General features: G+C 51.6%; 2 protein-coding genes and 1 long non-coding RNA gene across 10 annotated transcripts in view; 2 read left to right on the top strand and 1 right to left on the bottom strand.

The window, feature by feature from the left end:
- The first annotated feature begins 265 nt into the window (after window positions 1–265).
- Window positions 266–14,706, top strand: DHX58 (DExH-box helicase 58). 3 transcript variants are annotated; one of them, XM_082371404.1, is made up of 13 exons: window positions 266–394; window positions 669–837; window positions 1,048–1,249; window positions 1,633–1,823; window positions 8,394–8,510; window positions 9,094–9,220; window positions 9,382–9,573; window positions 10,266–10,528; window positions 11,074–11,223; window positions 11,316–11,477; window positions 12,194–12,384; window positions 13,710–13,806; window positions 14,109–14,706. In XM_082371404.1, the coding sequence occupies exons 2-13, from the start codon at window positions 670–672 to the stop codon at window positions 14,292–14,294; spliced, it is 2,046 nt and encodes a 681-aa protein (XP_082227530.1). In that variant the 5' UTR covers window positions 266–394; window position 669; the 3' UTR covers window positions 14,295–14,706. The 3 variants fall into 3 exon arrangements, with proteins under 3 accessions (XP_082227530.1, XP_082227529.1, XP_082227531.1); XM_082371403.1 differs by having other exon boundaries at window positions 332–469; XM_082371405.1 differs by lacking the exon at window positions 8,394–8,510 and having other exon boundaries at window positions 332–469.
- LOC309618132 overlaps window positions 2,280–21,658 on the bottom strand; it is a 155,347-nt gene continuing 135,968 nt past the window's right edge. Inside the window, exon 2 of the long non-coding RNA XR_014238321.1 lies at window positions 2,280–2,521. This is a non-coding gene — a long non-coding RNA (uncharacterized lncRNA). The remainder of the gene's footprint in view (window positions 2,522–21,658) is intronic.
- The window catches only part of ZNF385C (zinc finger protein 385C), a 56,964-nt gene continuing 52,327 nt past the window's right edge, over window positions 17,022–21,658 (top strand). For 5 of the 6 annotated variants that reach the window (XM_082371385.1, XM_082371395.1, XM_082371386.1 and 2 more), the window contains exon 1: window positions 17,022–17,084. The gene's annotated coding sequence lies outside the window, so the exon portion shown is untranslated. The remainder of the gene's footprint in view (window positions 17,085–21,658) is intronic. The other variant, XM_082371393.1, reaches the window with a different exon arrangement.

Genomic DNA, 21,658 nt, shown 5'->3' with positions numbered 1-21,658 from the left:
CCCTTCTCAGCAAGCCTCATGCCTGTCCCGCGCCCCTGGGGCGATGGGACCTGCTGGGCTGCAGCCCCCCACTTCTCCCTGCTGGCTGCTCCTGGTCCAGGTGAAGACTCCACTCCTGGGGGAGGGGCTAGCAGGACCCAGGAGGAGAGGGTGCCTTGCTGTCAGCGGCACTTCTCTCCCCCTCCCCCCACTCCTCTCCCTCTCACTCCCCCCTCACCCACCGTATTCCCCCACCCCCACTGGACCCCTGAAGCAAACAAAGTTTTTTCTGTGGGGCAGTGAAGGGAGATTCCCAGGTTGATTTCTGCAGGGCTGGCTCCTCCCCTCAGTTTCAGTTTCTATTTCCTTCTCAGCGGAGCCCAGCAGCTTCTGGGCTAAGCCGGCGGGGCTGCAGGTGAGACCCGGGCTGGCACGGGGCAAGTGTGGTCTGCGGTACTCAGCCTTTCCCCCTGCCCAGATCAGGTTTCCGGTAGGTTCCACCGTTGCCCTGCCCCCTTCTCCAACCACCGTTGCTCTGCTCCCTTCTCCCTCAAGCTGGATAGAGTCCGGGGCACAGGGAGTTCCCTAGGCAAGACTGAGCTGGCCAGGGGTGGGGAGTGGCTCTGAGGGGTGCTGCGCCTGGGAGGGGGCCAGGAGGGCCAGTGGTCTGAGCTCCCTGCCATTTCCAGAATGGAGCTGCGACCCTACCAGTGGGAGGTGATCATGCCTGCCCTGGAGGGCAAGAATATCATCATTTGGCTGCCCACGGGCTCCGGGAAGACCAGGGCAGCTGCTTATTTGGCCAAGAGGCATCTAGAGACTGTAGACGGAGCCAAGGTGGTTGTATTGGTCAACAGGGTGAGTGTCCTGCCCTCCCCCCAGCGGCGTCTCAACTCCTCGGGTGCCTCTCAGGACCCTCCAGAACTCCAAAGCGGCTGTGACCATCTCTAAGCTCACCTGTCTTTTTACCCACTTCAGAACTCAGCCATGTCCTGGGGGTCACCTTGCTCCCCCCATTCCCCAGGCCCTGATCTAGCTTCCTCTCCCCATCTCATTCTCCACCCCCAGGTGCACCTGGTGACCCAGCATTGTGAGGAGTTCAGCAGCATGCTGGGCAGACGCTGGACCATTACAACCCTGAGTGGGGACATGGGGCCACGAGCTGGCTTTGGCCACGTGGCCCGGAGGCATGACCTGCTCATCTGCACGGCTGAGCTGCTGCAGAAGGCACTGACCAGTCTGGAGGAGGAGGAGCATGTGGAGCTCAACGGTGAGGGCTGGGGGCAGGGGGAAAGGGCGCACCCCTGAGGCCCCCTGCCTGCCAACCCCAGGGCTCCTGTTCTAGTAAAGGTGTTGGGACGTTTCATGGGATGAGGGGTTCCCCATTCACCAAACCCCAGCATACACCCCAGTAGAAACAGACCTGGCTAGAGTGCAGGATCTTGGGCAAGTACCTTCCCCCAGCTGAGCCTTAGTTTACTAATCTGTAAAATGGAGGTAAATCGTCCCTGCCTGGCCCACTCTCTGCGGCCCAGCTGCAAGCTGTGAAGGGAGGAAGGAATTCTCAGATGAGTTGTGGGGACTATGTGAAACAGCTTATGGGAGGAAGGGCTTTGCAAACTTAGGTAATAACCTTCTCTTGTGTGCCTCCAGCCTTCTCCCTGCTGGTGGTGGATGAGTGTCACCACACGCACAAAGACACCGTCTACAACGTCATCCTGAGCCGGTACCTGGAGCTTAAATTCCAGAGGACCCGGCCGCTGCCGCAGGTGCTGGGTCTCACAGCCTCGCCAGGCACTGGCGGGGCCTCCACGCTCGATGGGGCCATTGACCACGTCCTGCAGGTCAGCTTGGCCCCTGTGACCCTCCTACCAGAAACCTCCCTAACCTGTCCTGCCTTACCCCATGCCCATCAGCCCTCTCCAGACTCCCCCAGGCAGGGTTCAAGCCCCTTCGCCACCTAAGCTCCAGCCTCCAATGACTTCTTGTCGCACTTAGAATAATCTCCCAAGTCCACTCTGGCTTACAAAGTCCCATGTGATCTAGGCCTTGCCTACCTCCCACCCTCATTTCCTGCACCCTTCCCCTCACTCCCACTATTCTGGCCTTCTCTCTGTATCTTAAGCATGTCAGGCTTGTCCTGTCTCAGGACCTTTGCACTTGCCATTTCTTCTGCCCTGAATGCCTTTACCCTGCACTTTACTTGTCAGGCTCTTTCTTGTCATTCAGGGAGCAGCTTAAATGTCACGGCTTCAGAGTTTTCCCTGATCATCACTGCGCTCTTTTTTTTTTTAAATAAATTTATTTATTTAATCATTTATTTTTGGCTGCGTTGGGTCTTCATTGCTGCACATGGGCTTTCTCTAGTTGCTGTGAGCAAGGGCTACTCTTCATTGCGGTGCGCGGGCTTCTCTTTGCAGTGGCTCCTCTTGTTGCGGAGCACGGGCTCTAGGCGCGCGGGCTTCAGTAGTTGTGGCACGCAGGCTCAGTAGTTGTGGCTCGTGGGCTCTAGAGCAGAGGCTCAGTAGTTGTGGCGCATGGGCTTAGTTGCTCTGTGGCATGTGGGATCTTCCTGGACCAGGGATCGATCCCGTGTCCCCTGCATTGGCAGGCGGATTCTTAACCACAGCGCTACCAGGGAAGTCCCGCTGCGCTCTTTCATACCATCCAGTTTTTTTTTTCAGAGCTAGTTAACACTATGTGAAATTCTCTCATTCTGTTACTCTTTTTTTCTTTTCTTTTTTTTTTTTTTTACCATTACTATTTTTTTTAATCAGTCATCAATTTTATACAAATCACAGTATACATGTCAATCCCAATCGCCCAATTCAGCACACCACCATCCCCACCCCACTGCAGTTTTCCCCCCTTGGTGCCCATACGTTTGTTCTCTACATCTGTGTCTCAACTTCTGCCCTGCAACCCGGTTCATCTGTACCATTTTTCTAGGTTCCACATACATGTGTTAATATACGATATTTGTTTTTCTCTTTCTGACTTACTTCACTCTGTATGACAGTCTCTAGATCCATCCACGTCTCAAAAAATGACTCAATTTCGTTCCTTTTTATGGCTGAGTAATATTCCATTGTATATATGTACCACATCTTCTTTATCCATTCGTCTGTCGATGGGCATTTAGGTTGCTTCCATGACCTGGCTATTGTAAATAGTGCTGCAATGAACATTCGGGTGCATGTGTCTTTTTGAATTATGATTTTCTCTGGGTATATGCCCAGTAGTGGGATTGCTGGGTCATATGATAATTCTATTTTTAGTTTGTTCTCTATAGTGGCTGTATCTCTATAGTGGCTGTTCTCTATAGTGGCTGTTGTTCTCTATAGTGGCTGTATCAATTTACATTCCCACCAACAGTGCAAGAGGGTTCCCTTTTCTCCACACCCTCTCCAGTGTTTGTTGTTTGTAGATTTTCTGAGGATGCCCATTCTAACTGGTGTGAGGTGATACCTCAGTGTAGTTTTGATTTGCATTTCTCTAATAATTAGTGATGTTGAGCATCTTTTCATGTGCTTCATGGCCGTCTGTATGTCTTCTTTGGAGAAATGGCTATTTAGGTCTTCTGCCCATTTTTGGATTGGGGTGTTTGTTTCTTTAATATTGAGCTGAATGAGCTGTTTATATATTTTGGAGATTAATCCTTTGTCCGTTGATTCGTTTGCAAATATTTTCCCCATTCTGAGGGTTGTCTTTTCGTCTTGTTTATCGTTTCCTTTGCTGTGCAAAAGGTTTGAAGTTTCATTAGGTCCCATTTGTTTATTTTTGTTTTTATTTCCATTACTGTAGGAGGTGGATCAAAAAAGATCTTGCTGTGATTTATGTCAAAGAGTGTTCTTCCTATGTTTTCCTCTAAGAGTTTTATAGTGTCCAGTCTTACATTTAGATCTCTAATCCATTTTGAGTTTATTTTTGTGTATGGTGTTAGGGAGTATTCTATTTTCATTCTTTTACATGTAGCTGTCCAGTTTTCCCAGCACCACTTATTGAAGAGACTGTCTTCTCTCCATTGTATATCTTTGCCTCCTTTGTCATAGATTAGTTGACCATTGGTGCGTGGGTTTATCTCTGGGCTTTCTATCTTGTTCCATTGATCTCTGTGTCTGTTTTTGTGCCAGTACCATGTTGGCTTGATTACTGTAACTTTGTAGTATGAAGTCAGGAAGTGTGATTCCTCCAGCTCCGTTTTTTTCCCTCAAGACTGCTTTGGCTATTCGGGGTCTTTTGTGTCTCCATACAAATTTGAAGATGATTTGTTCTAGTTCCGTAAAAAATGCCATTGGTAATTTGATAGGGATTGCATTGAATCTGTAGATTGCTTTGGGTAGTATAGTCATTTTCACGATATTGATTCTTCCAATCCAAGAACATGGTATATCTCTCCATCTGTTGGTATCATCTTTAATTTCTTTCATCAGTGTCTTATAGTTTTCTGCATACAGGTCTTTTGTCTCCCTAGGTAGGTTTATTGCTAGGTATTTTATTCTTTCTGTTGCAATGGTAAATGGGAGTGTTTCCATAATTTCTCTTTCAGATTTTTCGTCATTAGTGTATAGGAATGCAAGAGATTTCTGTGCATTAATTTTGTATCCTGCAACTTTACCAAATTCATTAATTAGCTCTAGTAGTTTTCTGGTGGCATCTTTAGGAATCTCTATGTATAGTATCATGTCATCCTCAAACATGAGGATCATGTCATGACAGTTTTACTTCTTCTTTTCCAATTTGTATTCCTTTTATTTCTTTTTCTTCTCTGATTGCCGTGGCTAGGACTTCCAAAACTATGTTGAATAATAGTGGTGAGAGTGGACATCCTTGTCTCATTCCTGATCTTAGAGGAAATGCTTTCAGTTTTTCACCGTTGAGAATGATGTTTGCTGTAGGTTTGTCGTATATGGCCTTTATTATGTTGAGGTAGGTTCCCTCTATGCCCACTTTCTGGAGAATTTTTATCATAAATTGGTGATGAATTTTGTCAAAAGCTTTTTCTGCATCTATGGAGATGATCATATGGTTTTTATTCTTCAGTTTGTTAATATGGTGTATCACATTGATTGATTTGCGTATATTGAAGAATCCTTGCGTCCCTGGGATAAATCCCACTTGATCGTGGTGTATGATCCTTTTAATGTGTTTTTGGATTCTGTTTGCTAGTATTTTGTTGAGGATTTTTGCATCTATATTCATCAGTGATATTGGTCTGTAATTTTCTTTTTTTGTAGTATCTTTGTCTGGTTTTGGTATCAGGGTGACGGTGGCCTCATAGAATGAGATTGGGAGTGTTCCTTCCTCTGCAATTTTTTGGAAGAGTTTGAGAAGGATGGGTGTTAGCTCTTCTCTAAATGTTTGATAGAATTCACCTGTGAAGCCATCTGGTCCTGGACTTTTGTTTGTTGGAAGATTTTTAATCACAGTTTCAATTTCATTACTTGTGATTGGTCTGTTCATATTTTCTGTTTCTTCCTGGTTCAGTCTTGGAAGGTTATACCTTTCTAAGAATTTGTCCATTTCTTCCAGGTTGTCCATTTTATTGGCCTAGAGTTGCTTGTAGTAGTCTCTCAGGATGCTTTGTATTTCTGCGGTGTCTGTTGTAACTTCTCCTTTTTCATTTCTGATTTTATTGATTTGAGTCCTCTCCCTCTTTTTCTTGATGAGTCTGGCTAATGGCTTATCAATTTTGTTTATCTTCTCAAAGAAACAGCTTTTAGTTTATTGATCTTTGCTACTGTTTTCTTTGTTTCTATTTCATTTATTTCTGCTCTGATCTTTATGATTTCTTTCCTTCTGCTAACTCTGGGTTTTGTTTGTTCTTCTTTCTCTAGTTGCTTTAGGTGTAAGGTTAGATTGTTTACTTGAGATTTTTCTTGTTTCTTGAGATAGGCTTGTATAGCTATAAACTTCCATCTTAGAACTGCTTTTGCCGTATCCCATAGGTTTTGGATCATCATGTTTTCATTGTCATTTGTCTCTAGGTATTTTTTGATTTCTTCTTTGATTACTTCAGTGATCTCTTGGTTATTTAGTAATGTATTGTTTAGCCTCCATGTGTTTGTGTTTTTTACGTTTTTTTCCCTGTAATTGATTTCTAATCTCATAGCATTGTGGTCAGAAAAGATGTTTGATATGATTTAAATTTTCTTAAATTTACTGAGGCTTGATTTGTGACCCAAGATGTGATCTATCCTGGAGAATGTTCCGTGCGCACTTGAGAAGAAAGTGTAATCTGCTGTTTTTGGAAGGAATGTCCTATAAATATCAATTAAATCTATCTGGTCTATTGTGTCATTTAAAGCTTCTGTTTCCTTATTTATTTTCATTTTGGATGATCTGTCCATTGGTGTAAGTGAGGTGTTAAAGTTCCCCACTATTATTGTGTTACTGTCGATTTCCTCTTTTATAGCTGTTAGCAGTTGCCTTATGTATCGAGGTGCTCCTATGTTGGGTGCATATATATTTATAATTGTTATATCTTCTTCTTGGATTGATCCCTTGATCATTATGTATTGTCTTTCCTTGTCTCTTGTCACATTCTTTATTTTATAGTCTATTTTATCTGATATGAGTATAGCTACTCCAGCTTTCTTTTGATTTCCATTTGCATGGAATATCTTTTTCCATCCCCTCACTTTCAGTCTGTATGTGTCCCTAGGTCTGAAGTGGGTCTCTTGTAGACAGCATATATATGGGTCTTGTCTTTGTATCCATTCAGCAAGCCTGTGTCTTTCGGTTGGAGCATTTAATCCATTCACGTTTAAGGTAATTATCGGTATGTATGTTCCTATGACCATTTTCTTAATTGTTTTGGGTTTGTTTTTGTAGGTCCTTTTCTTCTCTTGTGTTTCCCGCTTAGAGAAGTTCCTTTAGCATTTGTTGTAGAGCTGGTTTGGTGGTGCTGAATTCTCTTAGCTTTTGCTTGTCTGTAAAGCTTTTGATTTCTCCATCAAATCTAAATGAGATCCTTGCTGGGTAGAGTAATCTTGGTTGTAGGTTCTTCCCTTTCATCACTTTAAGTATATCATGCCACTCCCTTCTGGCTTGTAGAGTTTCTGCTGAGAAATCAGCTGTTAACCTTATGGGAGTTCCCTTGTATGTTATTTGTCGTTTTTCCCTTGCTGCTTTCAATAATTTTTCTTTGTCTTTAATTTCTGCCAATTTGATTACTATGTGTCTCGGCGTGTTTCTCCTTGGGTTTATCCTGTATGGGACTCTCTGCGCTTCCTGGACTTGGTGGCTATTTCCCTTCCCATGTTAGGGAAGTTTTCAACTATAATCTCCTCAGATATTTTCTCTGGTCCTTTCTCTCTCTCTTCTCCTTCTGGGGCCCCTATAATGCGAATGTTGTTGCGTTTAATGTTGTCCCAGAGGTCTCTTAGGCTGTCTTCATTTCTTTTCATTCTTTTTTCTTTATTCTGTTCCGCAGCAGTGAATTCCACCATTCTGTCTTCCAGGTCACTTATCCGTTCTTCTGCCTCAGTTATTCTGCTATTGATTCCTTCTAGTGTAGTTTTCATTTCAGTTATTGTATTGGTCATCTCTGTTTGTTTGTTCTTTAATTCTTCTAGGTCTTTGTTAATCATTTCTTGCATCTTCTCGATCTTTGCCTCCATTCTTATTCCGAGGTCCTGGATCATCTTCACTATCATTATTCCGAATTCTTTTCGTGGAAGGTTGCCTATCTCCACTTCATTTAGTTGTTTTTCTGGGGTTGTATCGTGTTCCTTCATCTGGTATATAGCCCTCTGCCTTTTCATCTTGTCTATCTTTCTGTGAATGTGGTTTTTGTTCCACAGGCTGCAGGATTGTAGTTTTTCTTGCTTCTGCTGTCTGCCCTCTGGTGGTTGAGGCTATCTAAGAGGATTGATGGGAGGCTCTGGTGGTGGGTAGAGCTGACTGTTGCTGTGGCCTCTGTTACTCTTTTTTTTTAATTTAAATTTAAATTTATTTATTTGGCTGCATCGGGTCTTAGCTGCGGCACACGGGATCTTCGCTGCGGCATGCGGGATCTTTCATTGCAGTGGGCAGGCTCCTCTGTAGTTATGGGGCACGGGCTCCAGAGCGCGTGGGCTCAGTAGTTGTGGCGTGCGGGCTTAACTGCCCTGCGGCATGTGGGATCTTAGTTCCCGGGCCAGGTGGATTCTTAACCACTGGACCACCAGGGAAGTCCCTCATTCTGTTACTCTTTACCTGTTTATCATCTGTCTCCCCAACTCCAATGTAAGATGCTCTGTATCCCTGGTAACTAGAACAGCACTGGGCATAGAGAAGGAAGGCAATAGCTATTTCTTGAATACATGAGTCCCCACTCCCAGTGGCCCTGCCTCAGCCCATCCTGCCCCAAAGCTCTGCTCATTGTCCCCACAGAACCCCCCATTCCAGTGAACCCCTCTCTGTTGCCCCAGCTCTGTGCCAACCTGGACACGTGGCGCATCATGTCACCCCAGGACTACCGCTCCCAGCTGCAGGAGCACAGCCGCCAGCCCTGCAAACAGTACGACCTCTGCCACAGACGCACCCAGGTGCATGGGGGGAGGGCCGTGGCAGGGGGTGGGGTCTGGTGTGAAGTTAGGGTACCTGGGGTTGAGCTCTGACTCCACCCTCACTAGCTCTGTGGTTTCAGGTTATTTGCTTTTGTCTCAGCCTCCATCTCCCCTTTTTGTGAAATGGGGCAGATACAGCCCATGCCCTCAGCCTGCTGTTTTGACTCAGATGCCACAGCGGGCATCTCTCAAAACCCTGGGCACACTTTGCAAACCGTAAAGCTGGGGCACTTTGTGCTGAGGCTGTTCCAAGCTCTCTCCTGCGGTGCAGACACTGTCTGGTGTCTGCTATGACAGGGCTGGACAAGGACTAGACATCACTGTGCTCAGGCCAGAAGTCAAGGATTCCAACGTAGCAGGAGCGGGGTGCAGGACCCCGACCTCTGCCTCCAGCCCGGACTCCTTTCACACCCTGGCCGGCCTCCCTCTGGGGCTCCCACCTGTCCAGCTCCGATGTGCCGGCAGTAGCGGCGCAGCTTCACCCGGAGATCAGCGTCCCCACTGGGTGCCATTCCCCCGATGTGCGTGGGAAACCCCTCACACCCTCACTCTTCTCGTCCAGGAGCCGTTTGGCGACATGCTGAAGGAGCTCATGGACCAAATCCACGACCATCTAGAGATGCCCGAGTTGAGACGGGACTTCGGGACGCAGACCTACGAGCAACAAGTGGTGGAGCTGAGCCGGGATGGTGAGAGGGGCCGTTCTAGGGAAGGGCTAGGCGGCCGGGGCGGTCCGGGGCGGGGCCATCCTGGGCGGAGCCTTTCGGGCCCCCCCCCCCCTTAGTCTAGGCGGAAGTGGGCCCTGGAGGGGCGTGGCCACTCAGGCCCTGCGAACTCTGCCCTCCCTCAGCGGCTGAGGCGGGGCTCCAGGAGCGGCGGGTATACGCGCTTCACCTGCGTCGCTACAACGACGCACTGCTCATCCACGACACGGTCCGTGCGGTGGATGCCCTGGCCACTCTGCAGGATTTCTACGACAGGGAGCGCACCACTAAGACCCAGATCCTGCATGCCGAGCGCTGGCTGCTGGCGCTGTTTGATGGTGAGGCTCGCAACTGAACTAAAGGTCAGAGGCCAGCCAGGACGCAGGTGCCAACGTGGGTGGGGAAGGTGCCAACGAGGGTACTGGGGCCCTAATTTTCTAACCAAAAGTCAAGACCGTGGATATGACAAAAGATAATATGCCCTCATTTGTGAAGGTTTGCACAGATATAAAAACTAATTCATGTTTTTGACAGAGATTTTTAAAGAACCATTTAATTGGGACGGTCCTTGAAGGTTTGGGGTGTGTGGTACCTTTAAACTGGGAAAGTGAGGTGGTCAGAGGATGAAATGTAAGGCTAGAGGAGGCCTCAGCACAGGCTGGAGGGCAAGGATCTTTCTGAAGAGACCTGAGTTGAGTCAGACCCGGGGAGCAAAGATTAGCATGAAAATGTTCAGGGTCATCCTGGTAGCTGGGTTGAAGAGGGGTACTGGATGAGGTATGTGAGCAAAGGATTCTACACTGTAGGCCCCCGACCTAAGGCTGGCCGGCCTTAAGGCTGGGCAGGCAGAGGGTATCCTTAAGTGTGCTTTTGGTGCTGTTCAGGGGAATTAGGCAGGAGCAGGTGTCGTCAGGCACCCCCCGACCCCCAACTCCTGTAATCTTATCCCCATGAGTCCCCCACGCCCAACCCATGCCTTGCCCACCTCCAGACCTGAGTCCTGCGCCTCTGTTTTGGGCTTTTCTGGCAGATCACAAGAATGAGCTGGCCCACCTGGCAACTCGTGGCCCAGAGAACCCGAAACTGGCGGTGCTGGAAGAGATCCTGCAGAAGCAGTTCAGGAGCCCTGACAGCCCCCGGGGCATCATCTTCACCCGGACCCGCCAGAGTGCTCACTCCCTCCTGCTCTGGCTCCAGCAGCAGCCAGGCCTGCAGACAGTGGACATCAGGCCCCAGCTGTTGATTGGGGCTGGAAACAGCAGCCAGAGCGCTCAGATGATCCAGATGACTCAGGTGTGGGTTCTGGGGAAAGGAGCTGAGGGTGGGGCTTCCCTAGTGGAGAAAGGGAGGGGACGAAATCTTCAGCACAGAGCAATGGGGGACTGATTAGCTCCAGGCAGAGGGCAGAGAGCTGGGGGGTGGGGTGGAGAGGTAGACACTGAGGTCCCCAGTGTTGAAGGTTCCCCCAATCTGGAGATCTCTGGGGGAAGAGAGGCAGAGGCTTGGGGATCTGCAGGGAGAGGCGAGTGATGTCCTCAGGACAGGGAATCAGGGGTCTGGGGTCCCTTGCATGAGAAGAATAGGTCCTGAGAGCTCCTAGAGTAGAGGGGCAGGGACCTTTAGGGACTCCTAAGGGAGACAGGGGTTAGATGGGTACCTGGGAAGATGAGCAAGGTCCTGGGGCTACTTGAAGATAGAGGTGGGGACGCAGGGTTCCTAGGGAAAGGGGACAAGATGGTGAGTAAAAGGGCTAAACCAGGAGAGGCTGGGCTGGCAGGAAGATAGGCCTGAACCCACCTCATTTACCATCCTCTTTCTCCTCCCCCACTTCCTTCCAGAGGGACCAGCAAGAAGTGATCCAGAAGTTCCGGACTGGTACCCTGAACCTCCTGGTGGCTACGAGTGTGGCAGAGGAGGGGCTGGACATCCCCCAGTGCAATGTGGTGGTGCGCTATGGGCTCCTGACCAATGAGATCTCCATGGTCCAGGTGCCCAAAGCATCCCTCCCCAAAACAGCCCTCAAAGGATGCTGTGTGGGACCCCAGCCCCACTCAGGCCCCTCTGTTTTCTCTTTCCCCAGGCAAGGGGCCGTGCCCGGGCCAGCCAAAGTGTATACTCATTTGTGGCGGTCCAAGGTAGTCGGGAGCTGAAGCGGGAGCTGACCAATGAGGCGCTGGAGACTCTGATGGAACGGGCAGTGGCTGCTGTGCAGGAGATGGACCAGGCCAAGTACCAGGACAGGGTTTGTGGGCAGCCTGAGTACCCTGCGGGGAAGGGGACTGAGGACTCTGCCTGGAAGGTCTCTGACTGCACACACATGCACTCCCCTGGTCCCCCTTCCTCTGGGGGCTAGCCTGGCCCACCTGGGGAAGATTTGAATGAAGGGAAAGGTAGAGGCTGGGGTGGGGCTTCCAGGGAAAGCAATGGCTGTTCTCCAAAATGCCTTGGAAACAGGCCTTATCCAGGGCTTTGAATTTATCCTCATCACCAAATATTTTGCGTATCTGTGAGAGCCGCCTTACAGCCCTTCTGGAACCAGGCAGCAGGGAAACAAACAGACACATCCACAAAATAAGCCCAGAACCAGGGCTTAAATCAGTTCCCCTGAGGCAGGGTCACCATCATCCAGCCTTGTTCAGGATGGTCCCTATTTACTCCTGTTGTCCCAGCATAATTATTAACGGTGCCCCATGTTAGATTAAAAGAAGCCACTTTGCACGAAATCCTCCAAAGAGGGAGTGAAGATTCAGCAAAAAGACTTGCCTTCCTCTCATATTGTTTTCCACCCCCATATTTTTTTCCACAGAGCTGCTTGCTAAAAACTCCAGGGATGGTTGAGGAAGTCCCTTCTGGGTGCTAATAATCTGAGGTCTTTGGGAGCCCTTTGTCCCCCTGGGAGCATTCCCGGGGTCAGGTCTCTCAGGCCCCAGCCATGCCCCGTGTCCCCTCCCACCCCAGATCCAGGATCTGCAGCGGGCAGCCTTGGTCAAGCGGGCAGCCCAGGCGGCCCAGCGGGAGAGTCACCAGCACAAGTTCCTGGCAGAGCACGTGCGGCTCCTCTGTGTCAACTGCACGGTGCCCGTGGGCTATGGGAGTGACCTGCGGAGGGTCGAGGGTACCCACCACGTCAACGTGAACCCTAACTTCTCGTGAGAACTGTACAATGGGCTGTCGGGATGGGAAGCGGGGAGAGAAGAAGGGTATGATGGAAGATGGAGAATCCCTCCCAGCCAGACAGTGCTTTGAGGGTTTGGAAGGTTAAAGAGCATTTTAACAACTACCAAGTATGCATTTTCACAGTAGTCTGAGTAGACAGGTCTTATCATCACCCCACTTTACAGGTGAGGAAACAGAGGCTCAGAGAGGCTAAGTGACTTGCCCAAGCTCCCACAGCCACTATGTGGTTGAGCAAGAGCTGGAATTCAGGATGCCAAATGCTGAGGGGCCACAGACTGGCCCCCTGGTCCTACCTACTTTGTTTTTGTTTTTTAATATTTATTTATTTATTTTTGGCTGCATTGGGTCTTAGTAGCGGCACTCGGGATCTTTCGTTGCAGCGTGTGGGCTATTCGTTGTGGCGCGCGGGCTTCTCTCTAGTTGTGGCACGCAGGCTCATTAGCTGCAGCACATGGGCTCTGTAGTCAAGGCACATGGGCTCTGTAGTTGAGGCGCATGGGCTCAGTAGTTACGGCACCTGGGCCAAATTGCCCCACAGCATGTGGGATCTTGGTTCCCCAACCAGGGGTCCTACCTACTTTGAAGACATCAAGAGGGGCTGGTTGTCCCTGAGCCATCCCCTCATCTTCCACCCTCTAGAGGGTAACCTTTCCCCATCCTCCATCCATTCATTATTTATTAGGTACCTGTTATGCCAAGGATCTTCACACAGGTTCTCTCATTTGAGGAGGTAGCATTTCAACTAGGACTTGTCTTGAAGGATGCACTGGGTTGGAAAGTGAGATGAGGAGATGCAGGGATGATGCAATGGGAGTAATTCTGGTTGACCTGAGTGGAAGAGATGGTGAAGGATGAGATTCTGAAGGAACACAGACTGGCCTGTGGAGGACCTTGAAGGTTGGGCCTGAAAGTTTAGCCTTTGTCCTGTACGCAATGAGGAGTCTTGGAGGGATTTTGAGCAAGGGAATGTCAGGGTCAGATGTACATTTGTAGAGGGTCACTCTGGCAGTTGGTGGAAGGATGACGTGGGGTTGAGAGTAAGGATGGAATGGGATGGAAGGATGGGGCAGGGAGAGCTGTTGGGGGGCTGTTGAAATCATCCGGGTGGGTAGTGCTGAGGCCTGAGCTTGGGCAGAAGAGGGTGCCGTGGAGGCAGCATAGGCAGAGTGTAACCTCTCGACAGGCAGGAAGGCCCAAGGCCCAGGCGCAGGCTCAGCAGGCAGGAGGGCATGAGATCTGGGGCTGGGGTTGGGGGGTGGGGTCCATGAGGGCTATGGCCACTCCCATTCTTCTCCAGGATCTACTACACCATCTCCCATGAGCCTGTGGTCATCAACAGAGTCTTCAAGGACTGGAGGCCTGGGGGCGTCATTAGCTGCAGGAACTGTGGGGAGGTAAGTGCTGGGGCCGTGGCCCTTAGCACTAGTCTTGAGAAGTCCTCAGTCTGAGGGAGGAAGCCCAGCCTCTGCCATCAGGGTGCCCTCACTGGGATGGGGGAGGCAGCCCTGCCCCAGGAGCTCCCAATCTGAGGAGAGGAGTTCCACCTCTGTCTTAGGGAGCCCACAGTGTGATGGGGGAGATAGCTCTCAGGCTGAGGTGGGAGACATAGGCCCAGCATTCATGAACTCCAACCTGAGGAGAGAAGCCCTGTCTGAGAACAGAGATGCAGACCTGGCCATCTCTGTCCCACCCACAGGGCTGGGGTCTGCAGATGATCTACAAGTCAGTGAAGCTGCCAGTACTCAAAGTCCGCAGCTTGCTGCTGGAGACACCGCAAGGGCGGGTCCAGTCCAAGAAGTGGTCCCGCGTGCCCTTCACCGTGCCTGACTTTGACTACGTGCAGCACTGTGCCCAGAGCCTGGCAGACTTCTCCCTGGACTGACCATCTTGTCCCTGCAGTGCCTGCTGTAGCCTGCAGGGGGCGGGAGAATCCACAGCAGCCACCATCTCCTGGGCAAAGCCTGGGTCCAGCCCCTCCCTCCAGAGTCACCAGCTCCAGCCTCCCGGCTGACCAGCCACAGAGGAACCCTGGGCACCCAGGCTGGCCTGGACTCCCACACTGAGGAAGCAGCTGGAGAGCCGCAGCTCATCCCAGACCCCCCCTTACATGTACACAGACACCTTCATGTGCAATGGATGGAGCTGATGGGGGGAAACTGAGGCAGAAAATGGCCCCACTGTACTAGGCATCGCCAGTTTCCCTTGGCTTCAACATTCCTTCCCTGCCAAGGCCACTTGTATTCTTTGAGATTCTCCGTAAATTAAAAATAAAGAAGTAGAACTCATGTAGAAAATGGGTGGTATTTTTTTTTTTTAATTAATTTACTTACTTATTTATTTATGTTTGGCTGTGTTGGGTTGGGTCTTCGTTTCTGTGCGAGGGCTTTCTCTAGTTGTGGCAAGCGGGGCCCACTCTTCATCGCGGTGCGCGGGCCTCTCACTATCGTGGCCTCTCTTGTTGCAGAGCACAGGCTCCAGACGCGCAGGCTCAGTAGTTGTGGCTCACGGGCCCAGCTGCTCCGCAGCATGTGGGATCCTCCCAGACCAGGGCTCGAACCCGTGTCCCCTGCATTTGCAGGCAGATTCTCAACCACTGTGCCACCAGGGAAGCCCCAATGGGTGGTATTTTTTAAACAGATGTGTTGAGGTATAATTGACATAACTGTACATATTTATAGTGTGCAGTTTGATAAGTTTAGTGTATGTATGCTCTTCCACAATCAAGATAATGAACATCACCATCACCCTCAAAACTTCCTTGTTCCCAATGTAATCCTCTTCCCCTTCCCCATCCACCAATCTGCTTTGTGCTGTATTTCTCTCTTTTTTTTTAGTTAGTTTTGTTTTAATTAATTTATTTTATTTTATTTATTTATTTTTTGGCTGTGTCAGGTCTTGGTTACAGCATGCGGGTTTCTTTCTAGTTGTGGCACGTGGGCTTCTCTCTAGTTGTGGCTTAACTGCCCGTGACGCGTGGGATCTTAGTTCCCCAACCAGAGATCAAACCTGCGTCCCCTGCATTGGAAGGCGGATTCTTAACCACTGGACCACCAGGGAAGTCCCTGTGTTGTATTGCTAATGTTCAAAGCTTTTTTAAAAAAATTTTTTTAACACCCCTCTTTATGGCTATCATGTAACCTTGATTTGGAGAGAGCATCAAAAGTCTAAATTTGAGAGCCACTGAGAATGTGAGGCCTTTCTGCCTCCTCCACCCCATAATAGGCTGAAACCCCAGTGCCCCCCTCTCCATCCTCTCCTAGCCCCCAGGTCATCTCCCCTGGGCTGAGGAGAGGCTGAGATCCAGGATTTGAGGGGTAGGGCTCAGGTAGGCATGGGGGGTGGGAGAAGTTGTAAAGGCCTAAATTTTCTGTTCTCGTTTTAACAAGAAAGAAAGAAAAAGAAAGGCAAGATCTAGGTTGATTCTTCAGGGAAAGGGCTATTTCTGTAGTAAGCAGCCCAGCAGGCAGGAGTCACCTTCAAGAGGAAGGGAGGGGGCTAGGGCAGAGATTTGAGAGCAGGATGGCAGTCCTTCCTGCCATCTAACCTCCTTCCCTCTGGCTACATCCCTGGTCCTGCCTAAGGGTAGATGGGAAATAATGCGCACTCCCTTCTCCCAGCATCTTTCTTCAGTCTGCCTCTTGTCTGACTGAAGGGTGACATTTCAGTACCAGTCTTTTTGGCCTCCACTCCCCCAGAGAGTGTACCCCTCTTTCCTAGGGCCTCTCTTCCTGCTATTCTCCAGTGTTCCTTGGCCATGGCTCCAGGAGTCACCCTTCTCCTCCCTCCTGTCCCATCTCTGCCTCCCGGGGCCCCTTCTTCTGCCCCTCTGCTCTCCACTTCACCTTCACTTGTGATATCTCCTGCCAGCAATGTGCCTTTTACAGGTCAATAAAATTAGCGACTGGGGGCAGAGGGAGGGGGGCAGGGGCCCAGGGGTGCTAAGCTCAATGGCCTTGAGTGTAGCTGGATGCACGGAGTCCGGATGCCTGTCATTCCAGGGCTAAACAGTGACAGCTGAGGGACCTGAGTTGGCGTTGAGGGCAGGGGTGGGGGTGGCGTGGGGTGTGTGTGTGTGTGTGTGTGTGTGTGTGTGTGTGGCTGTGTTGCTGGGAGAGAGATGGACTGAGGATAAAGATGACCTGGGCACCTAATGGTCCCCTCGGTGGCCTGAGCCCCTACACAGCTGACCCCTGGATGGGGGGGCCCTGACTTTAGAGGACGTGTCCTATCGCGCACCCACCTTGCCTGGCTGGGAGAGCTTTCCTGAGCTCAGATGGAAGGGGGAACGCAGACGAGGAGGGGTTCCCGGGCTCTCTTCTTCGTGTGAGGGGGTCTTCATGTGGAGTCACTGCCTCCAGGGCACTTGGGTAAGGCTGCCTGAAGGAGGGCATTTCATGAGGTCCTCAGGACCCAGGAATCCTAACTCCCAGCCCTCAGAATAGCGAGAGCTCCAGAGCCTCCCTAGTGGCCCGGAGGCTCCCCCCCCCTTTATGCCCACCTGAATAAACCGGCCCGCTCCTCCCCGCGGAGACTCGGGGAGGGGCTCGGCCGCCGCTCCCCCAGGCCCCGCCTCCGCCCCTGGCCCCGCCCCCGCCTCGGCAAGCGCGAAGCCGCTGCGCTACGGAGCGCGGTGAGAGCAGGTGGCCGCGGCGGGCTCGTCTGTGCCCCGCAGGTAAGTCAGCGACGCCGGCTGGTCCGCGCTGAGGACCTCGAGGGCAGTGCGGGAGAACAAGGCAGCCCCTTCCACCTGTCCTGTGCCCTCGCCTCAAAACTGGGGGACCCCAAGGGGCAGGGAGCATATCCCTATTGGCTCTAAGCACTGATGCTGGGCATCTGGGTAGCGGGTGAGACTAAACTCTGGAGAAGTTTAGAGGGTCACGGCTGGCTTTCCTCGATGCCGAGGCAGGCTGTGAGGGACGGGAAAGGACAGAGCCGGGCCTAAGTCACGCAGCTTTCTGGAGGAGAACAGGTTACGGGTGGTGACTGCGGGGCTCCGGGTGAGGAACCTCATTGACTCAGAGTGCCCCGTGCCTCATTCAGTGCAGCGCCCTACTCCCTCCCCCCACTTAGGGGGTGCTGGGGTGACCCAAACGGCCTCTGAGGGAAAATGCAGTAAGAGACACTGCATCCCTGAGTTGGAGCCTGGGTTTTCTGGTGTGCCCCAGGGCACCTGCATCATTTCTTTACACCCTGGAAACAGATGTGTGGGGGTGAAGGGGATGAGGGAGCAGGGGCTGGTCCAGATGGCCTGGGGAACCCAGAGAGCCTGGGGACTGAATAGATCTTCTCTGCGTCCATGTCCCAGAGCCGGATGGGGGAGGTGATCACAGAAGTGGGCGTTATTGTAGACGTGGGTGCATTTGCACCTTCTGTGTTGGGATTTGGGCTGTAGGAAAGGTGTCCTGCCTCCTAGGACCTCAAGGAGGGCTTCCTGGAAAAGGACGTCCTGGGTTGACAGCGCAGATGGGCTGCTTAGAGCTCTGAACCACAAGGGAGAGTCCGACTGTGGGCCCAGCTGCTGTGTTAGCGTAGAGCAGAGGACCCCAGATAGCAGAAAGGAGGGAGGTCAGGATGCTGCCGTCTGGATCCAGCCAGGACCCCATGGACCTTCTAGAGATCATCACAAGCCAACAGACAGACCAAGATCCAACTCAGGTGGCGGGACTTTCTGTGTCTGTCTAGTTTCCCCATTCCATTGTCTCCTCTCACCACATACACTGTCACTGTCAGGAAGTTCTCTCTCATATCTGACCTTCATCCCTTCTGCTTCTGTGCCAGCTTCTTGCTTCTGGGAGGCAATGTGCTATGGTGGAAAGAGTGGGGACTCTGGGGTCACTTAGACTTGGGTTCTGTCACCTCTACCTACTGTGTGACCTTGGGCGAGTTAGTTCACCTATGAGTTCGCTTCCCCACCTGTAAAATGGGGATGATAATAGAACCCACCTCATAGGGTGGCTGCAAGGATTAAATGAGAATGCACACATAGAGTGCTTAGCACAGTGCCTGGCGCCTGGTGAGGGCTCCACAAGTGCAAGTGTCCCCTCCTGTGTAGGACAGCAAAGCCGATCTGCCAGGGGTAGGGGTGGGGTTGGAAGTTCTTTTTTAAACTTGGCCAGAGAGAGCCGTGCCCTTCACCCCCACCCCCACCCAGCCCCTGCTGGTCCCTGGATCTTGACTGGATCTGTCTGGGCTGCCCAGGGCCCCTCACCACCTTCTCCCTTAGTCACCCTGTTTTTTGTCTCCAGGGTGAGAAGACAGGGCAGGGACCAGCAGCAGCCCACTTGGGGAGGGCTATGCCTCAGGGGAACAAACTGGCTTAGAGACCCAACCAAATAAAAAAGGCCCGTTGTCATCACCTCTCTGCCCTCCCCACATCCAGAAATCCACAGGTTGGGATCAAGCTGCACTAAGTTTTTCCAGGAAGATAAATAATACAAATGACTGAAAGTCCTGTTTGGGGATTGTCCAAGCTGCCCTCCAATGGAAAGACAGCTCCAGTTCCTGGTCCGAGTTCTGGAGGCTGCCAGGGAAGTCTGGGTCTAATAAGCGCCCTTAAACCTGGGCAAGGGAGGGGGTGCCCGTACCCTGGCTGGGTGCTTTCAAGGTCTCTGCTCTGGCCCTCCTCTTGCCATCCCTCTCCCTGTGGGGTGAGGAGTAGTCAGCAGGGCCAAGGGGATGAGCCTGGGTATCTCCTTCACGACCACATGCGCCATACCTGTGACTCTGGAGGTCCCTGTCCAGAAGGTCGCCGGCTTGCTCCCAGCACATGCAAGCCTCTTCCCTGGGCCTGTTCTCCTCAGGGCAGGTCATGCCACTAGTGTGTGCACCCCTAGACCTGAAGGACACCTGAAGATGGCTAAGGGACAGCTGTTTGCAGGGCATGAAGATGGAACCAGGATGTGAGTTGAGGCTGGGTGTCGACCTCCATGCCTATGAGTCCCTTGCAGTGTAGAAAGGAGCTGGCAGTAGGAAGGGGGGCTGCTGGCGGGGCGCAGGGTGGGAGTGGAGCTGTCTCTCCCTATACAGAGTTGTTCTGCAAAACTCCCAGGAGTCAGAGACATCTAAATTGGAAGCTGGTCTTCCAGGACATTATGAAAGTGTATTTGTCAAGGTGGGAGGTTAGAACTTATTTTATTTTTTTATTTTATTTGGTTTGATTTTGGGCTGCACCACGCAGCTTGCAGGATCTTATTTCCCCAACCAGGGATCAAACCCGGGCCCTGGCAGTGAGAGCGCTGAGTCCTAGCCACTGGACCGCCAGGGAATTCCCAGAACATATTTTAATTAGCAGTTTACTAGCTCGATTTATAACTTTTAAATATTTAGACATGGGCAGGTGGGCCCCCATTTGTCCTCCTGCTCCAAGCCCTGCAAATGTTAGAGGTGGGCCTGGCAGCATCTGTGACCGAAACCGCTATTTGGTGAATTCCCTTCCTGCTCTCTCTGTCCCCCAATAGCACCCCTGTAAAACTGGGCTTAGGACACGCCCACCTGGACCAGGAAGGAGTTTCAAGGTGAAATGAAGACTGTCAGCTGCCACCGACAAGCAGTCCCCCCTTGGGCCTGCTGACCTCATTCTCCATGCCAAAACTGGGACATTTAAAAACTGTCCTGTGATGCTTAAGAGGGAAGGGATGAGGGGGAGAGAGGTTGCTTATCTCCTGACTGTGGGGCGGGTGTGGGCACTCACTGGACCCAAGGAGCTAGGAGGGAGTTCAGTGAGGCTGCAGCAGCAGGAGGGATGGAAGTCGGACTGGGGGAAGATCAGGGCTGGACCATTTCTCCAGCTGCCCTTCTCAGAGGGCGCTGGACCCGCAGCTAAGAAGGGGGCCATGTGTCTGGAATGTGGGTCCTCCTCTAAGTTTGGATCTTGGGCTTTGGATGAGGAAGAGTGTGGGGGCCAGCTGGCCAGGCAGTGGGGGTCATCCTCAGCGGGAAGGAATGGCACGTTGGTCTCGACTCTAGCTGGGTGCCCTGTGGCACCTGAACACACCGTCTGTTCAGAACCTTCTTGTGGTCGTCTCTGACTCACTCACGGATCCTGATTGGGCTGCTTTAGGATCAAACCTGCTGCCTTGGCCTCATTAGCGCTGTGAAGTGCTCGGTTGAACCGGACACACACACACTCGCATTCAGACACACACCCAGGCAAGCATGCCCGCCTACACTAACCCACAGACGTCACTGAACGGTGGCGCACCCCTAATCACCACTCCAAGTGCAATCCGAGATACAGATCCCCCGTGGACCCATCCTGACACGTGCACTACACCAACTCCTTTGCCTTCACTACAGTTCACATTCCCTCTCCCCTATTGGTGACTTTTCATTCACCTTGGGTGACCCACCAGCTCCAGTGGCAAGGGCTTGGCTTACTTGAGGGTGGCTGGGGGCCAGCTGCCTGCAGGGGTTCAGCGTTAGGGGCAGGAGGCAGCCATGCCGCCCTCCTGGGACTCCCCGCAAACCCCGCCAGGCTCAACAATCGGCCCCTCTGTTACCCCGCGGCTCGCAGCGAGTGTCTCCAGGTCCCTGTGTAGTTCTGGAAGCCTCTCAGCCTGTATGCGTGTCTGTTCCTGTGTCCCGTGTGCTCTCTGGGCGGCCCTCCCCCTGCTCCTATGCCTGTCATTTTCTGTCCTTCTCTGAGTCTCTCTTTTTCTGTGTGTCTTTCTTTATTCCTCTCCCCTTTTCTCTGTATATCTGTCTCTGTCTCTCTTAGTCTCTTTCTGTGTGTGTCTCTGCCCTTCCGTCTGTCTCTCTGGCATGGACACATGTCTCCTCATCTTTCCTTGTCCCTTGGCTCTGTGTCTCTGATCGTGTGGCATCTCACTAGTTCGTCTTTTTGTGTCTGTTTGTCTTTGCCTCTCCCCATCTTTGCCTCTAAGTCTAGGTCTCTGTCTCTCCAATCTCTTTTCCTCTCGTGAGGCGTCCCAGGGAACAGGACAGCCAGGTATCTCTGAGTGCAGAAAAAGGTGATAAAGCATCCCCAGGCACTGCCATCACCTCTGGCCCCTCCAGCTGCCAGGAGGGAGGAGGACTCTCAGGTTGTGGGGAGGACTGATGTCGGCCCACCTGCCCCAGCTCCGCTGTTGAGAACTTGAGAATTTGGGGGCTTTGGCTCCAGACGGAAATATTCAGCATCTTCTTCTGCAACAAGGCCCCGGGTCATAGGCCTGGGAGCAGGGCTGGGGGTTCAGAGTGACAAGGGAGGGAGCCCCTTGTCTGTGGCCTTGAGCCGAGGGAAAGGTG

The sequence above is a fragment of the Balaenoptera borealis genome (assembly GCF_965194805.1).
Source record: "Balaenoptera borealis genome assembly, chromosome: 20".
Taxonomy (NCBI): domain Eukaryota; kingdom Metazoa; phylum Chordata; class Mammalia; order Artiodactyla; family Balaenopteridae; genus Balaenoptera; species Balaenoptera borealis.
Note: the sequence above shows the minus strand (reverse complement) of the source record. Positions and strands in the feature narration are given on the sequence as shown.